General features: G+C 52.2%; 2 protein-coding genes across 2 annotated transcripts; both read left to right on the top strand.

Moving 5' to 3' along the window:
- The first annotated feature begins 10,466 nt into the window (after nt 1-10,466).
- On the top strand, nt 10,467-11,288 carry GJB5 (gap junction protein beta 5). Its single transcript, XM_037817789.1, has one exon. It carries the CDS (start codon nt 10,467-10,469, stop codon nt 11,286-11,288), a length of 822 nt encoding a protein of 273 aa, XP_037673717.1.
- Nucleotides 11,289-14,335: 3,047 nt separating this feature from the next.
- GJB4 (gap junction protein beta 4) lies at nt 14,336-21,051 on the top strand. The gene is made up of 2 exons (XM_037809995.1): nt 14,336-15,084; nt 21,003-21,051. Exons 1-2 carry the CDS (start codon nt 14,336-14,338, stop codon nt 21,049-21,051), a joined length of 798 nt encoding a protein of 265 aa, XP_037665923.1.
- Nucleotides 21,052-22,129: the final 1,078 nt, after the last annotated feature.

The following is a 22,129-nucleotide window of genomic DNA, read 5'->3' as shown; positions in this document are numbered from 1 at the left end:
GGCCCCAAATGCAGACTTGTGTTCCCCCAGGGTCTAAAGTTTGCTCTCCTTTAAGGAACAGTAGTTTGATAATTAACTGGTAGTGCAGCAAGCTGGGGTGCCTATAGCCTCCCTTTGCCTGTTACATTCAGAAGGGAGCTCAGGGAGATGGCTGGTCTCCCAAAGAGGGTCCAACTCCCACCCACCCCAACTACAATTAGCAGGAAGTAGGCAGCACTGACCTAGCAGTGAGGCTGGGACTCTCTCATGTAGTTGGGGCTGAGGGAGGAGGTGGGTCTAAGCCAGAGAACCTGCCCAAACATGGTGGCTGGATCAGGAGTGCCTGGGCTGAGCATTTCGGAGGATATAGAGCACCAATTAGAGACCGGAGATCCAGGGAAGAAAAGATGGGGAAGGGAGAGGATGGCAGGTATAAAGTAGAATGCATTCACATGTCAAATGCATCTGTCTGTGCAGCTGCTCCTGTCTTCCCGGAAAAAATGGCCCTTCTTCAGTCCCTCTGCCCACTGCCCAGCCTTTTTCCTTTGCTGAAAGCCCCTGGAAAAGGTGCAGCCTGCATTTTCTCAACCCACTGCTCTCGAGCTTCTGTCCCCACCACTCTGCTGAAATTACTCTAGCAAAAGGTACCAGTGACTTCCGACTGGCTTAGCCTCTCGCAGGGGCTTCCTGGGATCACCCATTCCTGACATGCCCCCCACCCACACCTTCCCTGGTTTCAATTCTTGACTGTTTCCTAAAATGTCAGTGTTCCCCCAGAGCTCCTCCTGGGCCCTTTTCCTTGGCACTCAGTGCTCTCTCCCAAGGCCAGGGGTTCCTACCACCTCCTCAAGGCTGAGGACTCTCCCAGAGTGTCTCCAGCCATTACTGCCACCTCCTGGCTAACGAACAGTCCACTTGGCTGTCCCCCACACCTTTGCAGTTAGCACAGGTGAGAATAACTCATTAACTCCACAAACATCTGTAAAGAACCTATTCATTACCTTCACCACCACCCCCCAAAGAACCTGCTTTTTCTCCTGCCCCACCATCTGCCAAATCACCAAAACCAGCAACCTGGGAACCATCCTGGGTCTGCCTCCTACCTCACCCCCTACATCCAGCCAGTCCCTGAACTCTGACAGTTGTTCTTACCAACTATTCCTCAAATCCAGCCCTATCACTCATCTCCTGCCTAAATCACTGCAATAACATTTTTACTTTGGGCTGCAAGCTCCTTCAACCCATCCTCTTCCCTCAACCAGAGGGAGCTCTCTAAACACACCAATCTGACATGTCACTTCCTTGTTTAAAACTCTCCTGTGCCTCCCTCTGCACAAAAGATAAATCCAAACTCCTTAGCACTGCATTTCAGGTCCTTCATGGTCAGTCCTTACTGACCTTCCAGGCACCTTGCCTCGTGGTGTCCCCACCACCGGTCCAGCCTATTCTCTTATGTTCTTCCATCATCTCCCACAGAGGTCCTCCATACACTCTGTGCCTACTGCCTTGATGCCTGCCCTCCTCATCTCCTTTTGGTGAACTCCTACACATCCTTCAAGACCCAGCTAAAATATCACCTTCTCTGAGTCTCCCTATGGCAGAACTTGACACTCCGTTCTCTATTATGTGTCTGTTATAGTACTTCTCACAAAATTGTAACTGATGCCTTTAAGTGTCTCCTCTCTCCTGTACTTTGGGAATAATGTGGAGGAATATAGAGATGTGTGACTCTCTTTGCAGGTACATGCATTTCATCCATCATTCATTCAATATGAATTGAGTCCTAACTAGGTTACCAGGTACCTTTCTGGGCAGCAGGGGTACCTCAGGGAACAAAGCAAAGCCACTGCCCCGTGTGTGTGCACAGTCCTGTACACAGAGCCACATAAGTGTGTCTATGTGTGGGTGTGTGTTCATGAGGGGTTGTGTTGTGTTTGCCAATGGAAGTGTGTTTGTGGCTCCCAAGCACACCATCCATCAAATTCCGGCCGTGGGTGACCTGCTGATAAAGGGCATCTTGGAAGTTAATTACACCAACAGGCTGTGTCTGAGCACTAATGAGAAACCCTCCCCAGGCGCTCCCAGCCGGCTCACCTACCTCTCCGGACGGTCCCTGCCTGTCTGGGGTTTTGCCTTTTGAACCCAAAGACAACATCCATCCAAATGAGATTTCCTCTGGTGAGTGTGTCTCCCCCTCCCTTCTCTCCTTCCTTTCCCAAATCTCAGAAAGAAAAGGCGTCAAAATAAGGAAAAGGAGAAAAAAATAAGGATTTTCTGAGCCCCCACCACGTGCCAGGCCTGTGCTGGGCAGTCTACACACGTCGTCGGTAACAGTACAAAGGGCGGCCTTCCAGCCCTGGGCTAAGCACTTTACCTCTACTGGCTCCGTTAATCAGCGCATCAACCTATGAGGCAGGTGGTGTTATGGTCCTCATTTTGCAGATAAGAAACTGTCATCTCAAAACATCCTCAGAACTTGGATATAGACGATATTATCTCATTGTATAGAGGAGTAAACAGGTAAATTGCCCAGGATCTGAAAGTAGCAGAGGCGAGAGTCAATCCAGGATGAGGGGTTCCAGATGCAGGCATATGGGACTCCAGAGGCAGAGGCATGGAGTTCCAGACCTAGGGGTATGGGATTCCAGATGCAAGAGAGTGGGACTTCAATGCAGTCATGTGGGGCTCCAGATGTTGAAGTGTGGAGTTCTAAATGCAGGTGAGCAGTGCTCTAGATGTAGGGGGATGTGGCTCCAGATGCAGATATGTGAGGTTCTGTGGAGAGCCGCTTTCCGGGTTAGGGCCTAGTGGACACGCTGCAGCCTGCTCTAGAGTACACCCCTCCCATCGAGTGAGCCAAGATGGCGCTCACATCCTGCTTCCGCATATGACGCATGAGGCAGCGGTTGCTGCTAGCCTATTGTACACGCTTACGTAGTGCCAGCTTATTGGTTGTGACTATTGTATATAAGAGATTACCCGGGCTAGCCTCGGGGAGACAGCCCACAAGGAGCCGTGCCTGACGGCCGCACAGAGGTTGTTCTCCCACGGGGTATGAGGCCTCGTGTGGGAAATGTAACAGAGAAAGTTTCTTCCTGACTCCAGTAAAAGGCTTGCGCTCACAGCCATTGTGTGCCTCGAGTGTTAGTTTGTCTGTGTCTCTCTCTCTCTCCCTCTGTTCTCCTCGCCGGCCGAGGACAGGACGCGCGGGACAGATCGAGAGGGCGCCGGACAAGTGGTGGCCCGTACGGGGCACTCGGCACCAGCGGACTTCCCGCGCCTGATCAGCGCGAGAGGGTGAGTGTTTCTTTTACGTGAGGGTCAGGGCCCGTGGGTTCTCAGGCGATCCCGGGGACTCGGAAGAGCTCTCCGAGTGGTTAAAGTACAGTGCCGACTGCAAGCATGGGGCAGTCTGGAAGTTCACCTCTGTTAGCTCCTTTAAAAACCCTCCTGAAGCAGAGGGGTATCTCAGTTAAGAAAAACTCCCTACAGAGGTTTCTTGATGATATTGAAACTTTTGCCCCCTGGTTTCCCTCCACCGGCGGCCTCAGTCTACCCTCTTGGATGAAGCTTGGTCGCGATATAGACCGGGCGCGTCAGACGGGCATTTGCTTAGATCCGATTCTAGTCCCTATATGGGAGACCGTCCGCGCGGTCCTTGAACTGGAGTCAGCTACAGGCCTAACTCCGTCTTCCGCCTTGCAAGAGGCGCGGCACGCTCTCCAGGAAGCCCAGTCGGTGTCATCTGCGGCTGGCTCCCATAAAGGCAAGCAGCCAGAGTTGAGTGGTGGTAGCTCGGACACCTCTGCCTCAGAATCGGATAGCGATGACGGTGAGGAGCGGAAGCGCCTCCATTAATTGATTGGGAGGAGCCTTCCGCCCCACCCACGAGGCCTTCCGCCCCGCCGGCATCTGTCGCCGCGTCACAAAAAACGCCGCAGCTTCCGGTGGGCGGGTTGAGCGGCCCCGCTAAAGGCTCCTACCGGGGGCTCCCCCTAGTGCCCGAATCCGGTAATTTCGCTGATCCGCCTTTGCGGAGCCGGGAACCCCTTGCAGACGGGCCGGGGGAGGGGTATCCACAACTGCTTCCCCCACCAGAGTACCCAAGCCCCTTAGACCCCATATCAATAAAAGATGGGAGGAGGCATTTCTGGAAATGGGTCCCCTCTTTAACCTTTAGACCTTTCGGTGTACTAGGTGGGTATCAACCGCTTAAGCCTGAATCAACCACAGAAATGTTCCCGGTCATTATTAGCCACCAAGGCAACAACCAATATGAGGCATATGATTACAAACTCTTGAAGGAGCTGAGGCAGGCCGTTCATCAGTACGGTCCCAATGCCCCTTATACCTTGAACATGATCGAGAACCTCTCTGCTCTAACCTTAGGGGCAAAGTCTAACGGGTGCTATGGCTGTGGCCAATCAGGGCACTTTAAGAGAGATTGTCCCAATAGACGTCAGCCCCCTGCCACTCAACGGTTTGGCGAACCAGGTGCAGTAACCAGGCCGTGTGGCCGTTGCCACAAAGGCCCTGACCCGGTGCTCAGCTGGGCCAGAGGCTCTGTTTGTGTTTTTCCCCAGGAACCAGGACGTCAACCAGTGTGGGTTCCGGAAAGACTGGTGAGAACCGTGACATCACCTGAAGAAGCCAAGGAACAGCTGTCAGAAACGCCAACGAATATACAACCTGAACCATTAGACCAAGCCTCCGACCCTGCTGATGATGGCGACGACCGACAAGACGATAATAGTAGGACTGACCACATCTGCCTTTTTCTTTTTTTAGTGGAACTGTGGTAGCGCAGGAGAGTGGTCTTTGGGGCCTGTGGCATCATCCCCCGACCCTGGCCCCATTCTCTGCTGGGTCTCCCGCCTCTCCTGTGTTTTTCACTCGTACCCTGTCTCTAGGTCTCCACCACCTGCCTTCTGACAGAAATATTTCCTCCACAAGCTTCAACGAGTCCTTCCCCCTCACCAATGACACACTGATCCTCTCTTTTGCTAACCTCTCTGTCAAGGTTGTCAACACCACAGTTGCGGCGAATGCTACTTGTGAAACTGGTAATGGCGAGTTAAGTAAGGGAGTCTTGCTTGAATTTCTTAACGTTACAGGGAAGAGCCGCCAGTCTTGTGAAGGGATCTTGAGTAAAAATGAGACTCAAAGGTGCCTTTTCCTTCCGGGGTTTGCTCCTACAGTCTGCAACCGTTCCAAAGACCCGGATGCCTCGCCGCCCCGCTATCCTAGTGTATCGCCCAAGTTATGTCTGGCTCCCCGTCAAGGCAACCGACTGGGTTGGCCCTGTTTCTCAAGTTGTTTCACTTAACAATATCCCCTTCTCTAAGTCTAGGCGTCCAAGAGGCATACCTTACCCGAGACGTGCTACGCCGCCACAATCAGATGCTGAACTTAAATTTCCAGGCCATTCAGAAACTCCTAGCGGAGATAGATGAACTTGGACTAGAAATAGATGGACTCTGGAGAGTTCTCCAGCAGACGTGTGATACCCGATGGTTATTCGGGAGGCTTTGTGTCACCCCGGTTAGGGTGAACTTGACAGAGGAGCAGCAAGATGTCGCCGAGTGGCTCAAGGACACTTATCTCCCCAACTTCACCAATCTCTCCGACCAAGTGAAATCCGACCTTCAGGGACTTGAGAACATTAGGAAATTGAAGCCTGTTAGTTTCGACCTTTCCACACTGGGCGAGACTGTAAAAAATCTGTGGGACCAAGTCACCTCTTGGTTTTCATGGCCCAATCTGACTTCTTGGGTTCTCCTCGCTATAGGATTGTTGGTGGGTTTAGTAATCGTTAAATGCCTGTTAGAACGTTTGTTTCAAGCACAGCAGCGACTGCGCGTTACCGCTATGATGGCTATGTCTTCAACCCATAATACTCCTGACAGTAGCTTCTATATTGATCAATCCCCATCCCAACCACTCGGGGTGGGGCGCTCTGGGGCTAGGTTCGCAGCAAAGTCCATGGCCGTATCCCGGATATAGCATATGACTCCAGCAGTCTTAAATTTTGTCTCAGGCGAGTCTCTTAGGTGGAGTTCCAGTTGTGGCCAGACTGGACTCTGGCCATTGCACAGAGACGCCTAGTGACGTCCTTGACGCTGATTGCCACTCTCCTGCCCCAACCGTCTTTCCCCAGTTGCGAGGTAAAGTACTGCACGGAGAGTCACGTTGTTTCCAGCTCACGGGCTCTCCGGTCTCTATATGAGGTAAGCATTCTGGTCGGTGCCAGAGGTTCCGCCGTAAAATGGCAGGGGCCTAGTCCAGACTCCCCAAAGCACCAAAACATGTAGTGGGTCACTCAGGCCCACGGGAGTACACTCATCAATGGAGACACTGGGTTGAAATAAATAAAAAGGGGGAGATGTGGAGAGCCGCTTTCCGGGTTAGGGCCTAGTGGACACGCTGCAGCCTGCTCTAGAGTACACCCCTCCCATCGAGTGAGCCAAGATGGCGCTCACATCCTGCTTCCGCATATGACGCATGAGGCAGCGGTTGCTGCTAGCCTATTGTACACGCTTACGTAGTGCCAGCTTATTGGTTGTGACTATTGTATATAAGAGATTACCCGGGCTAGCCTCGGGGAGACAGCCCACAAGGAGCCGTGCCTGACGGCCGCACAGAGGTTGTTCTCCCACGGGGTATGAGGCCTCGTGTGGGAAATGTAACAGAGAAAGTTTCTTCCTGACTCCAGTAAAAGGCTTGCGCTCACAGCCATTGTGTGCCTCGAGTGTTAGTTTGTCTGTGTCTCTCTCTCTCTCCCTCTGTTCTCCTCGCCGGCCGAGGACAGGACGCGCGGGACAGATCGAGAGGGCGCCGGACAAGGTTCCAGATAAAGGTTTGTGGGACTTCAGTGCAGGGGTGTGAGACTTTAGATGCAGATGGGTGGGGCTCCAAACACAGCGATGAGGGACTCTAGGCACAGATGGGTGGGGCTCTGATTCAGGTGTGTGGGACTCCGGGGGCAGAGCTGTGGGGCTCCAAAGGTAGGGCTGTGAAGTTCCAGAGGTGGGGCTGTGGGGCTCCAGATGCAGGGGTCTTCTGCCCTAAGGCAACTGCCTGTTCACTGATCGGCCTCCCCCATCAGACTGTGAGGTACCTGCTCTGGACACTCATCCGGTCCCAGCACCTTCCTTGAGGAACCCATTTCAAGGCCTTACTTCAATCCGTGGGCCGCTGGGCCTCCTCATCTCTGGGCCTCCCCCAAGCTCATATACTCTGCCTAGCCTCTCTGATCCTCCCTTTATCTCTGTAGCCCCAGGACCAAACCCAGCATCAGGCACATAGTAGGTGCCTCAGGCAGGACTCTTGAATAGAAAACAAGTCTGGGTTGGAAAGGTCCTTGGGTGCAGTGTTGGGGGTAGGAAGTGGTCCTGTGGCAGGGAGGGCAGCTACCTGTGCTGGGGAGGGTGAGGAGGGGACTCAGTGTGTGTGAATTGGGAAGGGGCTAGGGCTGTGAGTGCAGGAGAGAGGGTGCCCCAATGTGCAATACCTCATGGACTCATTGTTGGGGTACAAAACTGAACAGGATGGTCAGGGTGGGAGGCAGGGGACTGGGCCTGGAAGCCTGTTTGGTGAACTCTTAAGGTCACGAGAGACTGGGCAGAGATTTCCAGGCAGAAGAGACTTGTCTTTCAGTAATCAAGCGTTAAGTTGGTGAGTTTCGGGGGGTCAGGGGCTGGTCTGCTTTATGCCCTGCTCACAAGGCCCTAAAAGTGTCTATTGATGTGAATTGACTCATTTGGTTCTGCAGAGAGGTCCTACCTAGAAGCTCGATTAGGATGAACTATTGCGATACGGTCTGAAGGGGCTGTGATGATGTGGAAGCTCGGGGCTCTAGAAGCCCAGAAATGGGGCCCTAAGCCACCTGGAGTGGGGAGCAGTCAGAGCAGGCTTCTAGGAGGAGTTAGCCAGGCAAGGAAGGAGGAGAGAAGCATCCAGATGGAGGGGATTAACTAGACAAAAGCATCTGGGCCAGTGACAGAGCTTGGGAGTCATCAAGTTTCCAAAGGTAATCGAAGCCGTGAGAATGGAGGACCACTGGAGAGCAACCAGAGAGAGAAGAATCTGGAGAGCAACACTGTGGAAGCCAGAGAAAGGAGCCCAAGAAGTAGCAGTGGAGAAGGACGAGAGGGCAGGACAGGGCTCAGCTCCCCTCACCTCCACCCAAGCCTAGAGAAGGGAGGATGAGCAGGGTGAGTAGATGTCAAGATTCTGGACCCAGAGCCCTGGAAGAAGTGAACCCCAAGTTTCCAGGGCCTCATCAGAGGCAGTCTGGGGAGGCTGGGGCCCAGCCAATGACAGCACCAGCCGTAGCTCCACCTCTCGGGCGGCAGGCACACCCAGGCTGCTTGTGGGCCCAAGGTACCGGGAACCAATCCCAGCCACCTGCCAAGTCCCACCACTGGCTGTCAGGCGGTGATACCTGGAGAACTGTGAGGAGTAGCCATCCAGGTAAGGGCAACGGTGTCCAGATGGCAGGGTCAGGGGGAGACTTCTCTCCTGGGGAGTGGGGGGAGGTGGCCCGGATGCATGCGTCTGCCAGCCTGGGTGCAGATGGTAGAGGAATAAAGGGCTCCTCCCCTCTGCTCTGGGCTCTTCCTGCTCTCCCCAGCGGGACAGAGTGGGGAGCTGGGCCTGAGTGGGAGAGGGGCTAATGCGGCAACTGAGAGCTGAGCAGGCAGAGCTCTCCGCCTGGGCCTGCACAGCCCCACCCTGCCTCACCCTGCCAGGCTGAGAGCCCCTGGGATCTCCCTGGGTGTTCCTGAGAAGCTGCCAGTAGTTCTGCCCTCCTGAGGCAGGACAAAGCAGACCTGGTGATTCAGAGCAGGGGCCCCATGTCCAAGAGGTGGGTGGTGTAGACAAGCAGTGGAGAGGCTGCTTGCTGGAGAGACAGTGAGAGCAGAGACCCCAATGGTCTCCCTCACCCAGGATCCTCGAGGAGGGAGTGGACACAGACAGACAGACAGGCACACAGAGAGGGGCCCAGGTCCAAGACAGGGTGGTTCCTGGAGCGCAGGCTCTGGGGCCAGTCTGCCTAGGTTCAAATCCCAGCTCTGCCATTACTAGCTGTGTAACTGTGAGCAAATTAATTACCTTCTCTGTGCTCGTTTCCCTTTCTGTAAATTAGGAATAAAAAGCACCATGCTCCTTCATAAGGTCACTGAGAGGGAACCATGTATTGATTCACACAGAGGGCTTAGAACAGTACCTGGCACAGTGTCAACACCCAGTAAGTGTTAATTATTGTTACTGCCCTGCTCATCCACAGCAGGTGGTACAGGGGGTAAAGGAGTGTGGAGACCTTCAGCCGCCCCTTGAGCAAAAAGTTGTGTGGACAGGCTCCCTGGAGCCCAGGGGTATAGAGTTGGTGAGTCCACTGTGCATGGGTCTCAGGGGACCCCCCAGGAACCAGGTAGGGAACTTCCAGCTGAGGAAGTGGGCAATCCCATGTTTCCCTCCCACACAGCCGTCACATTCCTTAGGGAGAAGTAAATTGGATTCTCGTGTGTCCATCAGGCCTCACTCACCAGGAGAACTGACTGGAGCAGCATTTCTCATTTTGGCATCTTGACAAGGATGTTCCACCAGGTGACAAAAATGTGTCAGGAGGACTGAAGTTTCTGTGGTCAAGAGATTTTGGCAATGCCATATATTCTGTCTCTCTTTTGGAGATTCACAATGCAAATTTATTAGTACGGTCAAGAAAAGGTACTGATTTAGCATTGCTGGACCCAGTGTTTGCCCCACTTTCTTGAACACAGAATCCCTTTCTCTCACCATCAAACAGGGTTCCATGGAACACTAGTTCAGGAAACACTGGAATATCAGGCTACTGCTAGGAAGCTTATTTCATAAAGAGAATTGCTGCTCCTACTTTATCCTTCAGTTGGATTGCCATTGGCCTTGCTTCTAGCAAGTTGCACCTGAGCAAGGCACTGCCAGGATATTTAAGGGCTGTTAGACCCAATGGGGCTTGGGAACAAGGTTCCAGCCTCTTCCCTGGCCCCACCTTCCAAGTCAAGTAAAGGGTGAAGAGCAGGTTCCCCTGGGAAGGGGGCTGTCTAAGGGGAGAGCTGTGCTCAGAGAGGGGAGAAGTCATCCCAAGGCTTGCTCCCCAAGGGGGGAAGAGTGCCCCATCTCCCTAAGTTGACATTCTGCAGGACTGCAAGGCCACAGACAAGGGCCCTGGACAACTGAGTGGCTCCTGGGCCCTGCCTTGTCCCACTTTTATGGCTAAGAGCTGGATTCTGGACTTTAATTACCTGTACTCAAATCCCAACTCTCCATTTACTAGTTGTGTATCCTTGTATCATCCTCATCTAAATCTGCAAAATGGGGACGGTACTAGAACCTAGCTCCTATGGCAGCTGTGAGGATTAAACACGATGACAGAGTGAGCCTTCTATAAATGTGGGTGATTATTATTATCATTTTCCTGTAGCAGCAGCCGACGCTTATGATTCACCATGAACTGGGGGGCCTTTGAGGACCTCCTGAGCGGGGTCAACAAGTACTCCACGGCCTTTGGGCGCATCTGGCTGTCTCTGGTCTTCATCTTTCGTCTGCTGGTGTACCTGGTGACGGCCAAGCACGTGTGGAGTGATGACCACAAGGATTTCGACTGCAACACCCGCCAGCCAGGCTGCACCAACGTCTGTTTCGACGAGTTCTTCCCCGTGTCCCACCTGCGCCTCTGGGCCCTGCAGCTCATCCTGGTCACGTGCCCCTCGCTGCTGGTGGTCATGCATGTGGCCTACCGCGAGGCCCAGGAGAAAAAGCAGCAAGAGGCAGCTGGGAACGGCACCAGGCACCTCTACCTGAACCCGGGCCAGAAGCGGGGTGGGCTCTGGTGGACGTACGTCTGCAGCCTGGTGTTCAAGGCAGGTGTGGACGCTGCCTTCCTCTATGTGTTCCATTCATTCTACCCCAACTATACCCTCCCTCGTGTGGTCAAGTGCCAGGAGGCTCCATGTCCCAACGCTGTGGACTGCTTCATCTCCAAGCCCTCGGAGAAGAACATCTTCACGCTCTTCATGGTCATCACCGCTGCCGTCTGCATCTTGCTCAACCTCGTGGAGCTGGTCTACCTGGTGAGCAAGAGGTGCCACGAGTGCCTGACAGCGAGGAGAGCCCAGGCCACATCCGTGGAGCATCACCCGGACTTTGCCACCTCTTCCTGCAAACCAGATGACCTCCTTCCAAGTGACCTCATCTTTCTGGATTCAGACACTCACCCTCCTCTCTTACCTGACCACCCTCAAGACCATATGAAGAAAACAGTTCTGTGAGAGGGGATGCCAGGACCGGACTGCCTGGTGAGCCCAGGGATGGGGAGGTCAGCAGCATCTCCTCCAGCAGAGCTGGGACTTTCACTGGTGCAATCTGGGGGTGGGGGAGCTGAGCAGCGAGTTGGGGACAGGCAAGAGGGAGGATTCCAGCAGCCTGGAATCAAATCCCTATTCCTTGCCTCCAGCTACTTGCCCCGGCTACTCCTCTGCTCTTTACCTCAGTCTCCTTTTCTGTAAAATGGACATACTGATGCCTACTTCATGGGGTTGATGTGAGGGAGGTTTAATAAGAGAACTGATGTACAAGTTGCTCCATATACATAGCCCATGGTCAGGGCTTAATAAAAATCAACTCATTCACTGATTCAATGTCACCTTTGGTCTTTGGCCTTTGTGATCCTTATCAGATCATTGTGTCAATCCCCCTGCCCCTGGAAAGGGCTGCACTTGATCCAGCCAGATGAGGGGCCAGGTTCTCCCCCAGGATAAGGGTCCCCTGACCTCCATGAGAACATGTTCTGAGCTTATGCTTAAGCCTGGCCTCTATTCTTAGTTGCAGCTTTAGCATGCAGCTTAGTCAGCAGCAAGCTGTGTGCTGCAAATGAAAGCTCACAGACCCTAGAGACAGACTACCTGCCTTGGAATCCAAGTTCCACAGGCTCTGGGAAACTGACCCCAACTCCTCTCAAAAATGCAGCCCATAACACCTACCCTGTGAGGTTCTGATGCAGATCTGATGAGCTTAAGGCTGTGGAAGGGTTAGCCGGCTGTCAAAGGTCACACAAATGTTAATCACTGGTTTTTGGAAGTGCTCAGAAAAATGCTTGAGGGTAATGAGGCAGACGGCCCCTCCCGGGCTGCACGTTAACCCTCACTGTCCCACTGGGATGCTGGCTCAAGGGCCAGCTGCAGCCCCTACTGGGACACTCTCTCGGGCTTCCCTAGAGGCCACCCCCAGAGCCTCAGAGGCCAAGCCCAGAAAGGACCCGTTAACAGTGAGGCCAAGCGGCTGCTCCACGCTGCCAACTTGTGCTCCTTGTCTCCACCAGGGCAACAGGTACCCTGCTCCAGAAAGTCATGGGAGTCTCCGCCTCTCCCATTTCCTAAACCCAAGAGTAGCAAATCTCAGCAGAAAGCAGCAGTTCCCAGAAGCACCCCCACCCAGTGGGATGCCTTCCTGAGCTGAATCAAATCAAAGTTGCTCCTTTCCATAAATGTCAGCTGAGAAGGACCTCAGAACCAGGTTTCCAGAAAAAAAGGTAAGGAGGGAGGCCTTGGAGGGGGAGTTGTTGGAGAGGAATAAGCCCACGGGAAGGGGAAGGGGGGTCAACCTGGGCCTGAGCGTGGTGATTCCAGGCTCCTGTCCCCCTCAAATGCAGTGTCTCCATACACCTGCCAGCCCAGGGAGCCAGGCCTAGCCAGGGCCCGGGGAGAAGAGCCACAGGTATTCGCTCTGAACATACGCCGTGGGGGAGCCCGCCTGCCCACCACTCACTCTGGCTCATTGGCCAGAAAGCCCCACCCAGCGGGGGACTGAGGAACAAAAGCTGCCTCCAGAAGGCCCTCGAAGAGCAGACGGACAAGTCCAAGGACAAGAGAGCCGCTGCCGGCCCCAAGAAGGGTAAGGAGCAAATAGGAAGGGTGGCTGGGGTGAGGACACCCAAGGGACCTCCCACTATGGCCGGGCTTCAGGGAGGGGGGCAGAAGGGGCAGTGGGGCCCCTGGGAAGCTCTTCTTGTGTCCAAGAAGGAGAGGGACTATCTTGTCAGACCAAAGGGAAGGCAGAGGACCAGAGACAAGACAAGGAAGAAGAGGAATCAGGAGAAATATGATTTCAATTCAGTTTAACAGACACTGATGGTGTGTCTGCTGGGCCAGGCCTGACGCTGGGTCCTGGGCAAACAGAGATGAATGAGACACAGGGTCTGCCCTTCAGCAGCTGCCAGTCAGGAAAGTCAGGGGGACAGTCCACTCAGGTCCTGGCGATGCCTTCCGCCAAGAGAGACAGAGGAGGGTGCTCAGTGTCTGCGGGTAGAGCCGGCTTCCTGGGGGGGGTGGTATCTGAATAGCCCCTGCACAGTCTGAGGGCTGAGGTGGGCACAGGAGTGGGGCAGGGGTTGGGGGATGGGACACAGGACAGGGTACTGAATAGAAATAATGGAAAACTCAGCTAGCAAACAGCCACTGAGTAGTCCGAGGAAGAGGGGGTATCCCTGAGAGTAATCCCGGTGTCTTTCTCTTCCCAAGACTCTCCCTAAAGCGGGAATGGTTGGAATTCCAAAGAAACCCAGGGTGGTCAAGACAGCCCTCAGGCCCCAGCAGCAATGCAGGAGGGGTGGCAGGAATGCTGTCAAACTGCCATGGTTCCCAAGAACCTGCTGTTTAGTTTGGGAGGGAACATCAGGGTTGGGAATGTCTCTGCAGCAAGAGAGTTGAGGGAAGATGGAGATTGCTCCAGGACCTACCAAAGAGGCTGATACGAAAGTCCCTGCACAGGGCTCAGCTCGGTAAAAGTTGAATGACTATGAGAGCTGAAAAGTCTCCATTTCCCTCCCCACCTGCCCTGGGCCAGCCAGCTCTGGCAGCTGATGGGAGAGTTGACCATCCAAGCAGCACCTTCTTACTCTCGTTAGAGCTTATGTGACCAGTAGGGCTAAAACTTGGGGCAAAAGAGGTTGGTTGGCATGTCCATACAGGGTGATTATCATTCACAATTTATCTATTGCCTTATAGAATAAACTATGTCCTGACTTGGGGACTGGAAGACTGAAGCTCAAGACCAGCTCTGCTACTTCCAGCTGTGGGACTGGGGTCGGTGCCTTCCTGCCCCATTCTGGGCCTCACATAGCTTGCTCCCCTGTGAAATGGGGAGAATGGTGATCCCTACCAGGCCAAGTCCTCGCGAGTGAGGACACGGCAGTTGTAAAAAGTTTCTGCCAGTCACACTATCAACAGGAGGTGCCCATTTCCAAGTTCTCCCAGCCTCGTGACCGCCAACGCCTGGGTGGGTGACTCAGAGGTGGAGACCGTCTAGGGACACAGGCAGCATGAACTGGGCAAACCTGCAGAGCCTCCTGAGCGGCGTGAACAAGTACTCCACGGCACTGGGCCGCATCTGGCTGTCGGTGGTGCTTATCTTCCGTTTGCTGGTGTATTTGGTGGTGGCCAAGGAGGTGTGGAATGAATCCCAGGACTTCGAGTGCAACACCCAGCAGCCAGGCTGCCCCAGCGTCTGCTACGACGAGTTCTTCCCCGTGTCCCACCTGCGCCTCTGGGCCCCGCAGCTCATCCTGGTCACATGCCCCTCGCTGCTGGTGGCCATGCACGTGGCCTACCGCGAGGACCGCGAGCGGAAGCACCGTCTGAAACACGGGCCTGACGCCCCCTCCCTGTATGACAACCTGGGCAAGAAGCGGGGCGGGCTCTGGTGGACGTACCTGCTGAGTCTCGTCTTCAAGGCTGCCGTCGACTCTGGCTTCCTCTACATCTTCCATCGCATCTACCAGGATTACGACATGCCCCGCATGGTGGCCTGCTCCGCGAAGCCCTGTCCCCATACCGTGGAGTGTTACATCTCCCGACCCACAGAGAAGAAGATCTTCACCTACTTCATGGTGACTACAGCTGCCATCTGCATCCTGCTTAACCTCTGCGAGCTCACTTACCTGGTGGGCAAGAGGTGCATGGAGATCTTTGGTCCCAGGCTCCAGCAGTCTCAGTGCCATGGTCATCTCCCTGATACATGCCCACTATATGCCCCCTCCCAAGATGGGAACTCTGTCCTAAAGAAGGACAGGTCAGCCACACAGGGTACAAGTGTATATTTATAACCTGAGGACCAGCAGGGAAGACCACCAGGTATGCCCAGCCTGCTCCCTGAGGCCACCCAGGAAAATCGGCAAGGGCAGTGGCATCTCTTTTACAGCAGGGCAGTGGAGGAGGGTGGTTGTGAGGGCTCAGGAAGCTCAGCCAGGGGCCAGTGCCTGGGGGCAGTTTGGTCCCCAGGTCCTGAGACTCAATGGGAGGGAGATTGGGGTGGGGGTGGGGGGGTTGGGATGCAGTTGGCTGGTAGGGATTTTATAAGTGGCAATAAGGTATGCCAAAACCCTTAATAAATATGATTTTCCCAGAACTTCACAGACCAGGTAGGGAGCAGCCAGTAGGAAAGCAGGGGGTTTCACTATGGGTCTGGGGTCTGCAGCCCTCAAAGAGGAGTTTGAGACCACCCATGGGTGCCAGAGACCAGAACCTCGGATCCAGGCTCTCCCATCCCTCCCACACACAGATTATGCCCCCAAGTCATGGGAGGGAATGCCACAGGCAGAGTCTGCCCTGGGGCTTCTGGGCTCTGCCACCAGCTGGCCAAGGCAGAAGGAGAGGGTCCCCAGGATACCCTGTGTCCAGCAGGAACCAGTTCTTGGATGTGTCCTATCAGTCAGAAAGCCTCTGCTTTTCCCAGTCTGGCCTCCCTAACCCTGCTCAGTGCTGTTCCAGGGTAGGAGAGCACCCTCTAGTGTGGGAGGGCAAAGCCTGGCAGGGGTGGGATGGTTCTGAGAGCCAGTCCAGGGGTGGGGTCTTCCAGGGTGTTTGGAAGGCACATCCCTACAGTCCAAAGACTCATTGAAAGAGACAGAGTGAAAGAGCTCCTCATGGATCATCAAGTCAGTGGGATTTCCTGTTCTTTTTACCAGATATACACTCCCCAAACAACCTCATCCTTCCTGCAGCCTCCCGCCACTCAGACCCTGACAACTCCCAGAAATCTCCAGCCTCGACCTACATCTGAGTCCCAGAGCCCTAACCCACACCCAGCAACTCCCAAATTGACCTCATTACCAGCCCTCAAACCCATCCTCCATATATTCCTTACAGATCCTACCCCCACCTGGAACTTCCCTCCACCCAGCTGCCCAAGCTAAGAGCTTGTTTATCACCCTTGTCCCCAGTCCTCAATGCCTCACCAAACCCCACTGATTCTAGGCGCTAAATGCCTCTTGAATTCTGCCCTTCCTCTCCCACCCCACAGTCTTAACCCCTCTCCCTGGGCCTCTCCAATCTGCCCTCCACTCCAGGGGACACAGATTTTTCTATATGCTAACCTGACCATGTCACTCCTCCTGCTTTAAAAAGTCTTCCATCACCACTACCTCTGCCATTGCCCCTCACCTGGCCCCTGTTGACCTCCCCAACTTCATCCCCTGCTCCCTCCCCTCCTTTGTACCCACCAATGATTCCAGAGGGCTTGTGGTTCCCCAAATACATCAGGCTGTGCCGTGCCCTGTGCCTTTCGACACACTGTTCCCTTTCTCTGGAACTTCCTCCCTCCTCTGCGAGCCGTCCTCAACCCTCAGGGACAGCCACAACCACCTTCCCCTGGGTGCAAGCCTAGCACCTGGACCCGCCATTCTTCCCTACGTTTTCAACTCCGTGAGCCCTTCAACGGCAGGGACCACTGAGTCAGCCAGGTTCCTTTAATGAATGTTTTTTAAATGACAAACTGGGCTGGGAGCTATTAGGGGGAAAGGACTGTTTTGTTTATCTGAATCCTCCAACACACTTAGCCCTGGGAGTTCAGCCAAGTTCTTGTTTGTTTGTTAGTGTTTGTTTTTTTAACTAAATGTAGCCCCAGGGTCTCATTTATAGGTGTAGAAACTGGGACCTAGAGAGCCAAGGGGACCTTCCAGGGGCCCACAGAGAGACTCCACCCAGATCTGCTGAGTCTGCCCAGGGCTGTGTCCCCTGGGGTCCATGGTTAGCCTCAATCTGCTGACTACAGGACAAGATCAGAGAGTCACCCTTGCTTCCCTAGAGGCAGGGATTTGGGTGCATGTGAAGGAAAGAGCAAGAGAAGCAGGATAGGGAGGGGGCCAAGCTGAGCAGGGAGGTGGACCCAGGACTATGGGGTGAGGGGGCTTTGGATCATAAGTCCCACCACAGTGTTGTCCCCTCCGGAGGCCCGGACACCAGGCTTTTAAACTCCCATATCAGTCGATCCCTGGCTTCAGTCCCCCAGAGGTGGTCTGAAAGGGGTAGGCAGCTCCCAGCCAGTCAAGCAACCAATACTCACAGCATTGGCCCAGTAAAGGGGCATGGGCAGGGCGCTGATAGCATCTACTGAACCCTTGACCCCAGGAAATAAGGGCAGCTCCCACTCCCAATTCAGACTGAGCAGTGACCACCCAATTCAAGAGAACAGGGTGACACTCACAACCAGCTCAGAACCAGATGGCCCCACACTGCTCAGACTAGGGTAGCTCCCACGTCCAGTCCAGGGAACCAGCCACAGCTGACTCTCCCTGAGATTCCACATCCCCACTCTGGGGGCTGCAGCTGGGTCCAATGTATGGTGAGCGTGTGCTGAGACCCAACCACTCCCCTGGAGGACCTCTCCATGGGTGGAGGAGGTCTGAAGTCCTGAGCCAGGTGGAGGACAGACACCATCTGACCATCCTGGAAATTCTTTAGTCCAGGAAATCCTTTCCTCCAGGAAATCCTTTAGTCATCTACAGCCTTGGGACTGCCTTACCCTCAGTCCCTGCCCACACACTCAACTCTCCTACACTGCTCTTACCACCACTCTCAGACCTTCCCACCTCCACCTTCTTGAGAAATTCCTGCTTTGCATAGGCCCTGCCATCTTTCTTTTCTGGCCCCTCATCACTAGCATCTACCTCTCCTCATTCATTAAAACTTGAACACATGACTCAGGGTCTTCTCCTTCTGGTGTTCTCCTATGGCCCAAGGCCAGTGGACCACCTGTGCATCCCCCTGTCCTTTTTATTCCATGACTTCTCTCCTCCATTTGGCTACTCACTCACAGGACCACACCCCAGATCTTGTCATCAACCAAAACTGCTCCACCTCTAGAATCTTCCATTCATTTCAAGTCAACAAAACTGTTTACTTCTATGTGACAGGCCCCATGTTCAGTGCTGGTGATCTATCCGGGTAGAATCAGACAGAGTCCCTGGCTTCATGGAGTTCACATTCTAGTGAAGAAGACAGCTATTACACACACACAACATGCTAGAGAAGCACAAGGTGTTGGGTGGGGACATGGAAGGAAGTGGATCTTACATTCAGGTATCAAGGAAAGGGTCCCTGAAGCTACAGAAGCTGAGACCTAGAGAAAGAGGAGGATTTTGCCAAGCAAGGGCACTGTGTATGTGTGTGTCGGGGGTGGGGGTGGGGGGGTTCCAGACAGAAGGAACAGCGATATGCAAGAGCAAGCCTGATGATATGCTTGAGGAACTGAAAGTAACCAAGGATGCCTGAGCACAGTGAGGGGGCTAATGGTAGAAGATGAGGCTAAAGAAGACATGGGCTGGATCATGCACAGCTTTTCTTATAAAACCCTGTTAATGTTTTTGGGCTTTAACCTAAGGAAAATGAAAAGCAGAGAAGTGACATGATCTAACATGCAGTTTTAACAGATGTCTCTGCTTACAATGTGGAGGGGCAAAGGTGGGGCTTACCTGTTTGGAATCTGATGCAATAGTCCCAGTGAGAATCGATGACAGCCTGTGAGAAGATGTGCGATGGAAAGAAGTAGCTGGATTTAATAAATGTTTATGAGATAGAATAAAAAAGATTTGGTATGGGGATCAGGATGAGAGAGAAATCAAAATGACACCCAGATTTCTGACCTGAAAAGTTGGGCAAATGGTGGTGCAATTTACTGACAGTAAATGGAGAAGCAGGTTTAAGGGAGAGCCAAGGACTGCAATTTCAGACATGTTGAGTTTGAGATACAAATAAGATACCCTAGTTATCCCCCCTCATTCATAAATGATCTTGGTCCTTGGATCAGTGTCTTTCTCTTGATTACTACACATTTATTATCAACCTTGGTGAACACCCTGGAGTCTCAGTCCCTTGACCTTGTTTCCAACAATCTTGTTTTCTACACTTTTACCCCACTCACATTGGAGTTCACACCCTAGACCTTGTCTATACCAAGAGCTGCATCATGTCCTCTTTAGCTGCTCTTACTCTAGTTCCCACTCCAGCAATTCTCCCACCCATCTATTGAGCCCACTACCATTTCACTGTCTCTCACCCCCTTCCTATTCTCCCTTCCCTCCTTTCCCAGCTCAGATGTGTGGGTCCCCATGTAATCACTGACTCACTGATATCCTCCACTCCCTTGCCTTTCGATGCCTCTATAGCACTCACCTGGCAAGACATCTGTTCCTGAGCACCTAATGCATTTAAATTTCTGACTCCAAAGGTCAAGTGGGCACTCAGCACCTCTAAGACATTCTACATTTTCTTAAACCTTTAATTTCTACTCTCAATATGACTGTATCATACTTTCTCCTCATTCCACAAACCTCCAGCACCATCCTCATGATCTTCAATTTTGGCTGACAGCCTGGCACCTTATGTCACTGAGAAATAGAAGCAACAGGCAAGAACTAGCTCACCTCCTCCTCCACCAAGTCTGCCAGTCTGCCGGCATCAGGGCTCACCCACTGTGCCTTCTCTCCCGTGACGTGGATGAAGTGTCCCAGCTCCCGGTTAGGGTGCCCTCCATTTGGGCACAAGACTGTGGCCTCTCACCTACTCAGGACTATGTGCCACAACTGTTACCTCTCTCTCCTGCCTCACAATTTTTCCTTTCTGCAAACAGGCTATGATATTTCCAGATCTATCTCTTTTTTAATCCTTTCTTAACAACTCATCCCTTTTCAGCTACTACCCAATTTCTTTATTCCTATGAGGAAAAAAAAAAAAAACCTTCTCTGAAGTTGACTATACTTGCTGTCTCTACTTCCTCATCACTTCAGTACATTCCAGCAGGCTCCCCACCCCCTGCCCCGACACACTAAACAGAAACTGCTCTTGTCAAGGTCATCAATGGCTCCAAGTTGCCAAATCCAGAGGTCAGTTCTTCATCCTCATCTTACTTGACCCTTGACCCTCAACAACATTTGGCTTTGACAACTCCCTCCTCAAACACTGCCTTTTATGGTCTTGCATGTGGCACCCTTTACTGGCTTCCCCCTCGCCTCACTAATGGGTCCTTCTTGATGTTCTTTGATGCCTCTTCTTCCTCTTCTTGATCCCTAAATGCAGGATGCCCCAGAGTCCAGTTTTCTCTACCCTCTTTTCTCTTTTATATACATTTTCCCTCAGTTACCTTGTCACTGGCTTTAAAAGCTATCTATAAACTGATTCCCACATTTGTATGTTCAGACCTAGCCACCCCCATGAGTATCAGGTCATGGATCCAACTTCCTATTGATCTCCTAATTCCCCTAAATCACTTTTCTCCTAGTCTTCCCCAGCTTGGAGAATGACACCTCCACCACCCAGCTGTTCAATTCTAAAAACGAGGAGTCTCTCGTTCATACCCAGATCCACAAAATCAGCAAGTCATGTTGGCTATAATTCCAAAATGCATTCAAAATCCAATCACTTCCCACCATCTCCATGTGCTCCAATCCCACCTCCTTCACACCTGAACAACTGCAGCCACAGCCTAAGAGAGCTTTCTGATATGCGAACCAGTTCAATCAAGTCACTCCATTGCTTCAAATGCTCCAGCAGCTTCCCATAGCAGCCAGAAAAATAAAATAAAACCAAACTCTTTATCAGGATCTGCGAAGTCCTACAAGATTAGGCCTCTGCATACCTCTCCAAACTCATCTCCTTCTACTATCCACTTCTCTCTGTGCTCCATCCACACTGGCCTTCTTTCTCCCATGCCAGAGTATTTGCCCTGGCTTCTGCCAGCAACACTCCCCAGACCTTCACCTGACTGTCTCCTTCTTGGTGTTTACATCTTAATTCAAACATCCCCTCCTCCAGGATGCGCTTCGTGACCAGCCCTCCCTAGATGAAGTACACAGTCACTCTCTATAACATGATGCCATATTATCTCCTTCATAGCCTGTACTAGTACCTGAAATTTTCCTATTTATTTGTTTACATGTTAATTCTCTGTATCATCTCACTTGGATAAGTCCTTTAAGGGCACAAACTCTGTCGTGTACACCCCTTTATTCCCTAGAACAGTGCTTGACATAGTCGGCACTCAACAAAAACACATGGCCTGATTGAGTGATTGACACCCAGTTGGAGAGGTCCAGTAAGGTGGTGGATGTATGGGGGAAAGCACAGGTGAGAAGACAGCAATTTAATTGTCGGTACAAATGCCTGAATATAAGATATTGTTCCAAAGTTACCCCTCAGGTGGAAAGGGTTTGTCTTACATTCAAGTCCTTACAGAGTCTCCTGTGTTCTGAGGCATGTTCTCAATTACTGTATTTTGAACAATAAAACGTTCTCTGGGGAAAACTCATTAGCCTGAAATAACCTCAATCAATGAAGTTATGGATATTCACAGAGGTCACTTGGCAAAATCAGAAAAAAAAATGGAGGCAAAGATATTTCACATGGATTTAATCATTATTCCTGGGGGTATCATGTTACAATCACAAGTATTGTCTTTATAAGCAAGCCCTTTTTTAAAAAAATCACTTTAAAAAAATAAGAGATTATGTTATGGAGATGACAAATACACATTGGTTGATTTTTTTTTTTAATTTATCCAATCTAATATTATGCAACTAGGCTTTTGTGGCAAAGAATAAAATTTCCTGGGACAGCATCAAACACAGATTCAAAAAGCACTGTATCGCAAATAACCTGGGCAGAAATAAAGTGTTTGTGTTCTGAAAATGTCAATGATAAAAACAAAGCACTAATCATACTGACCCAGATATTAAAGAAAAATATGAAAGTTTAAATAAAACTGCTTCATAAAATATGAAGGAAGAAAATAAATACCTCCTAAATTAACATATTGTTTTATATAATTGGCAACTTTAAAATGC

Source organism: Choloepus didactylus, chromosome 2 (genome assembly GCF_015220235.1).
Source record: "Choloepus didactylus isolate mChoDid1 chromosome 2, mChoDid1.pri, whole genome shotgun sequence".
Classification (NCBI taxonomy): Eukaryota; Metazoa; Chordata; class Mammalia; order Pilosa; family Megalonychidae; genus Choloepus; species Choloepus didactylus.
This window is presented reverse-complemented; position numbering and strand designations above follow the sequence as displayed.

Coding starts and splice junctions, on each gene's coding strand:
- GJB5 (XM_037817789.1), top strand. CDS start 10,467: ATGAACTGGGGGGCCTTTGAGGACCTCCTGAGCGGGGTCAACAAGTAC.
- GJB4 (XM_037809995.1), top strand. CDS start 14,336: ATGAACTGGGCAAACCTGCAGAGCCTCCTGAGCGGCGTGAACAAGTAC. Junction 15,085..21,002: donor TCTGTCCTAAAGAAGGACAG/GTCAGCCACACA, acceptor CTCCCATGCCAG/AGTATTTGCCCTGGCTTCTG.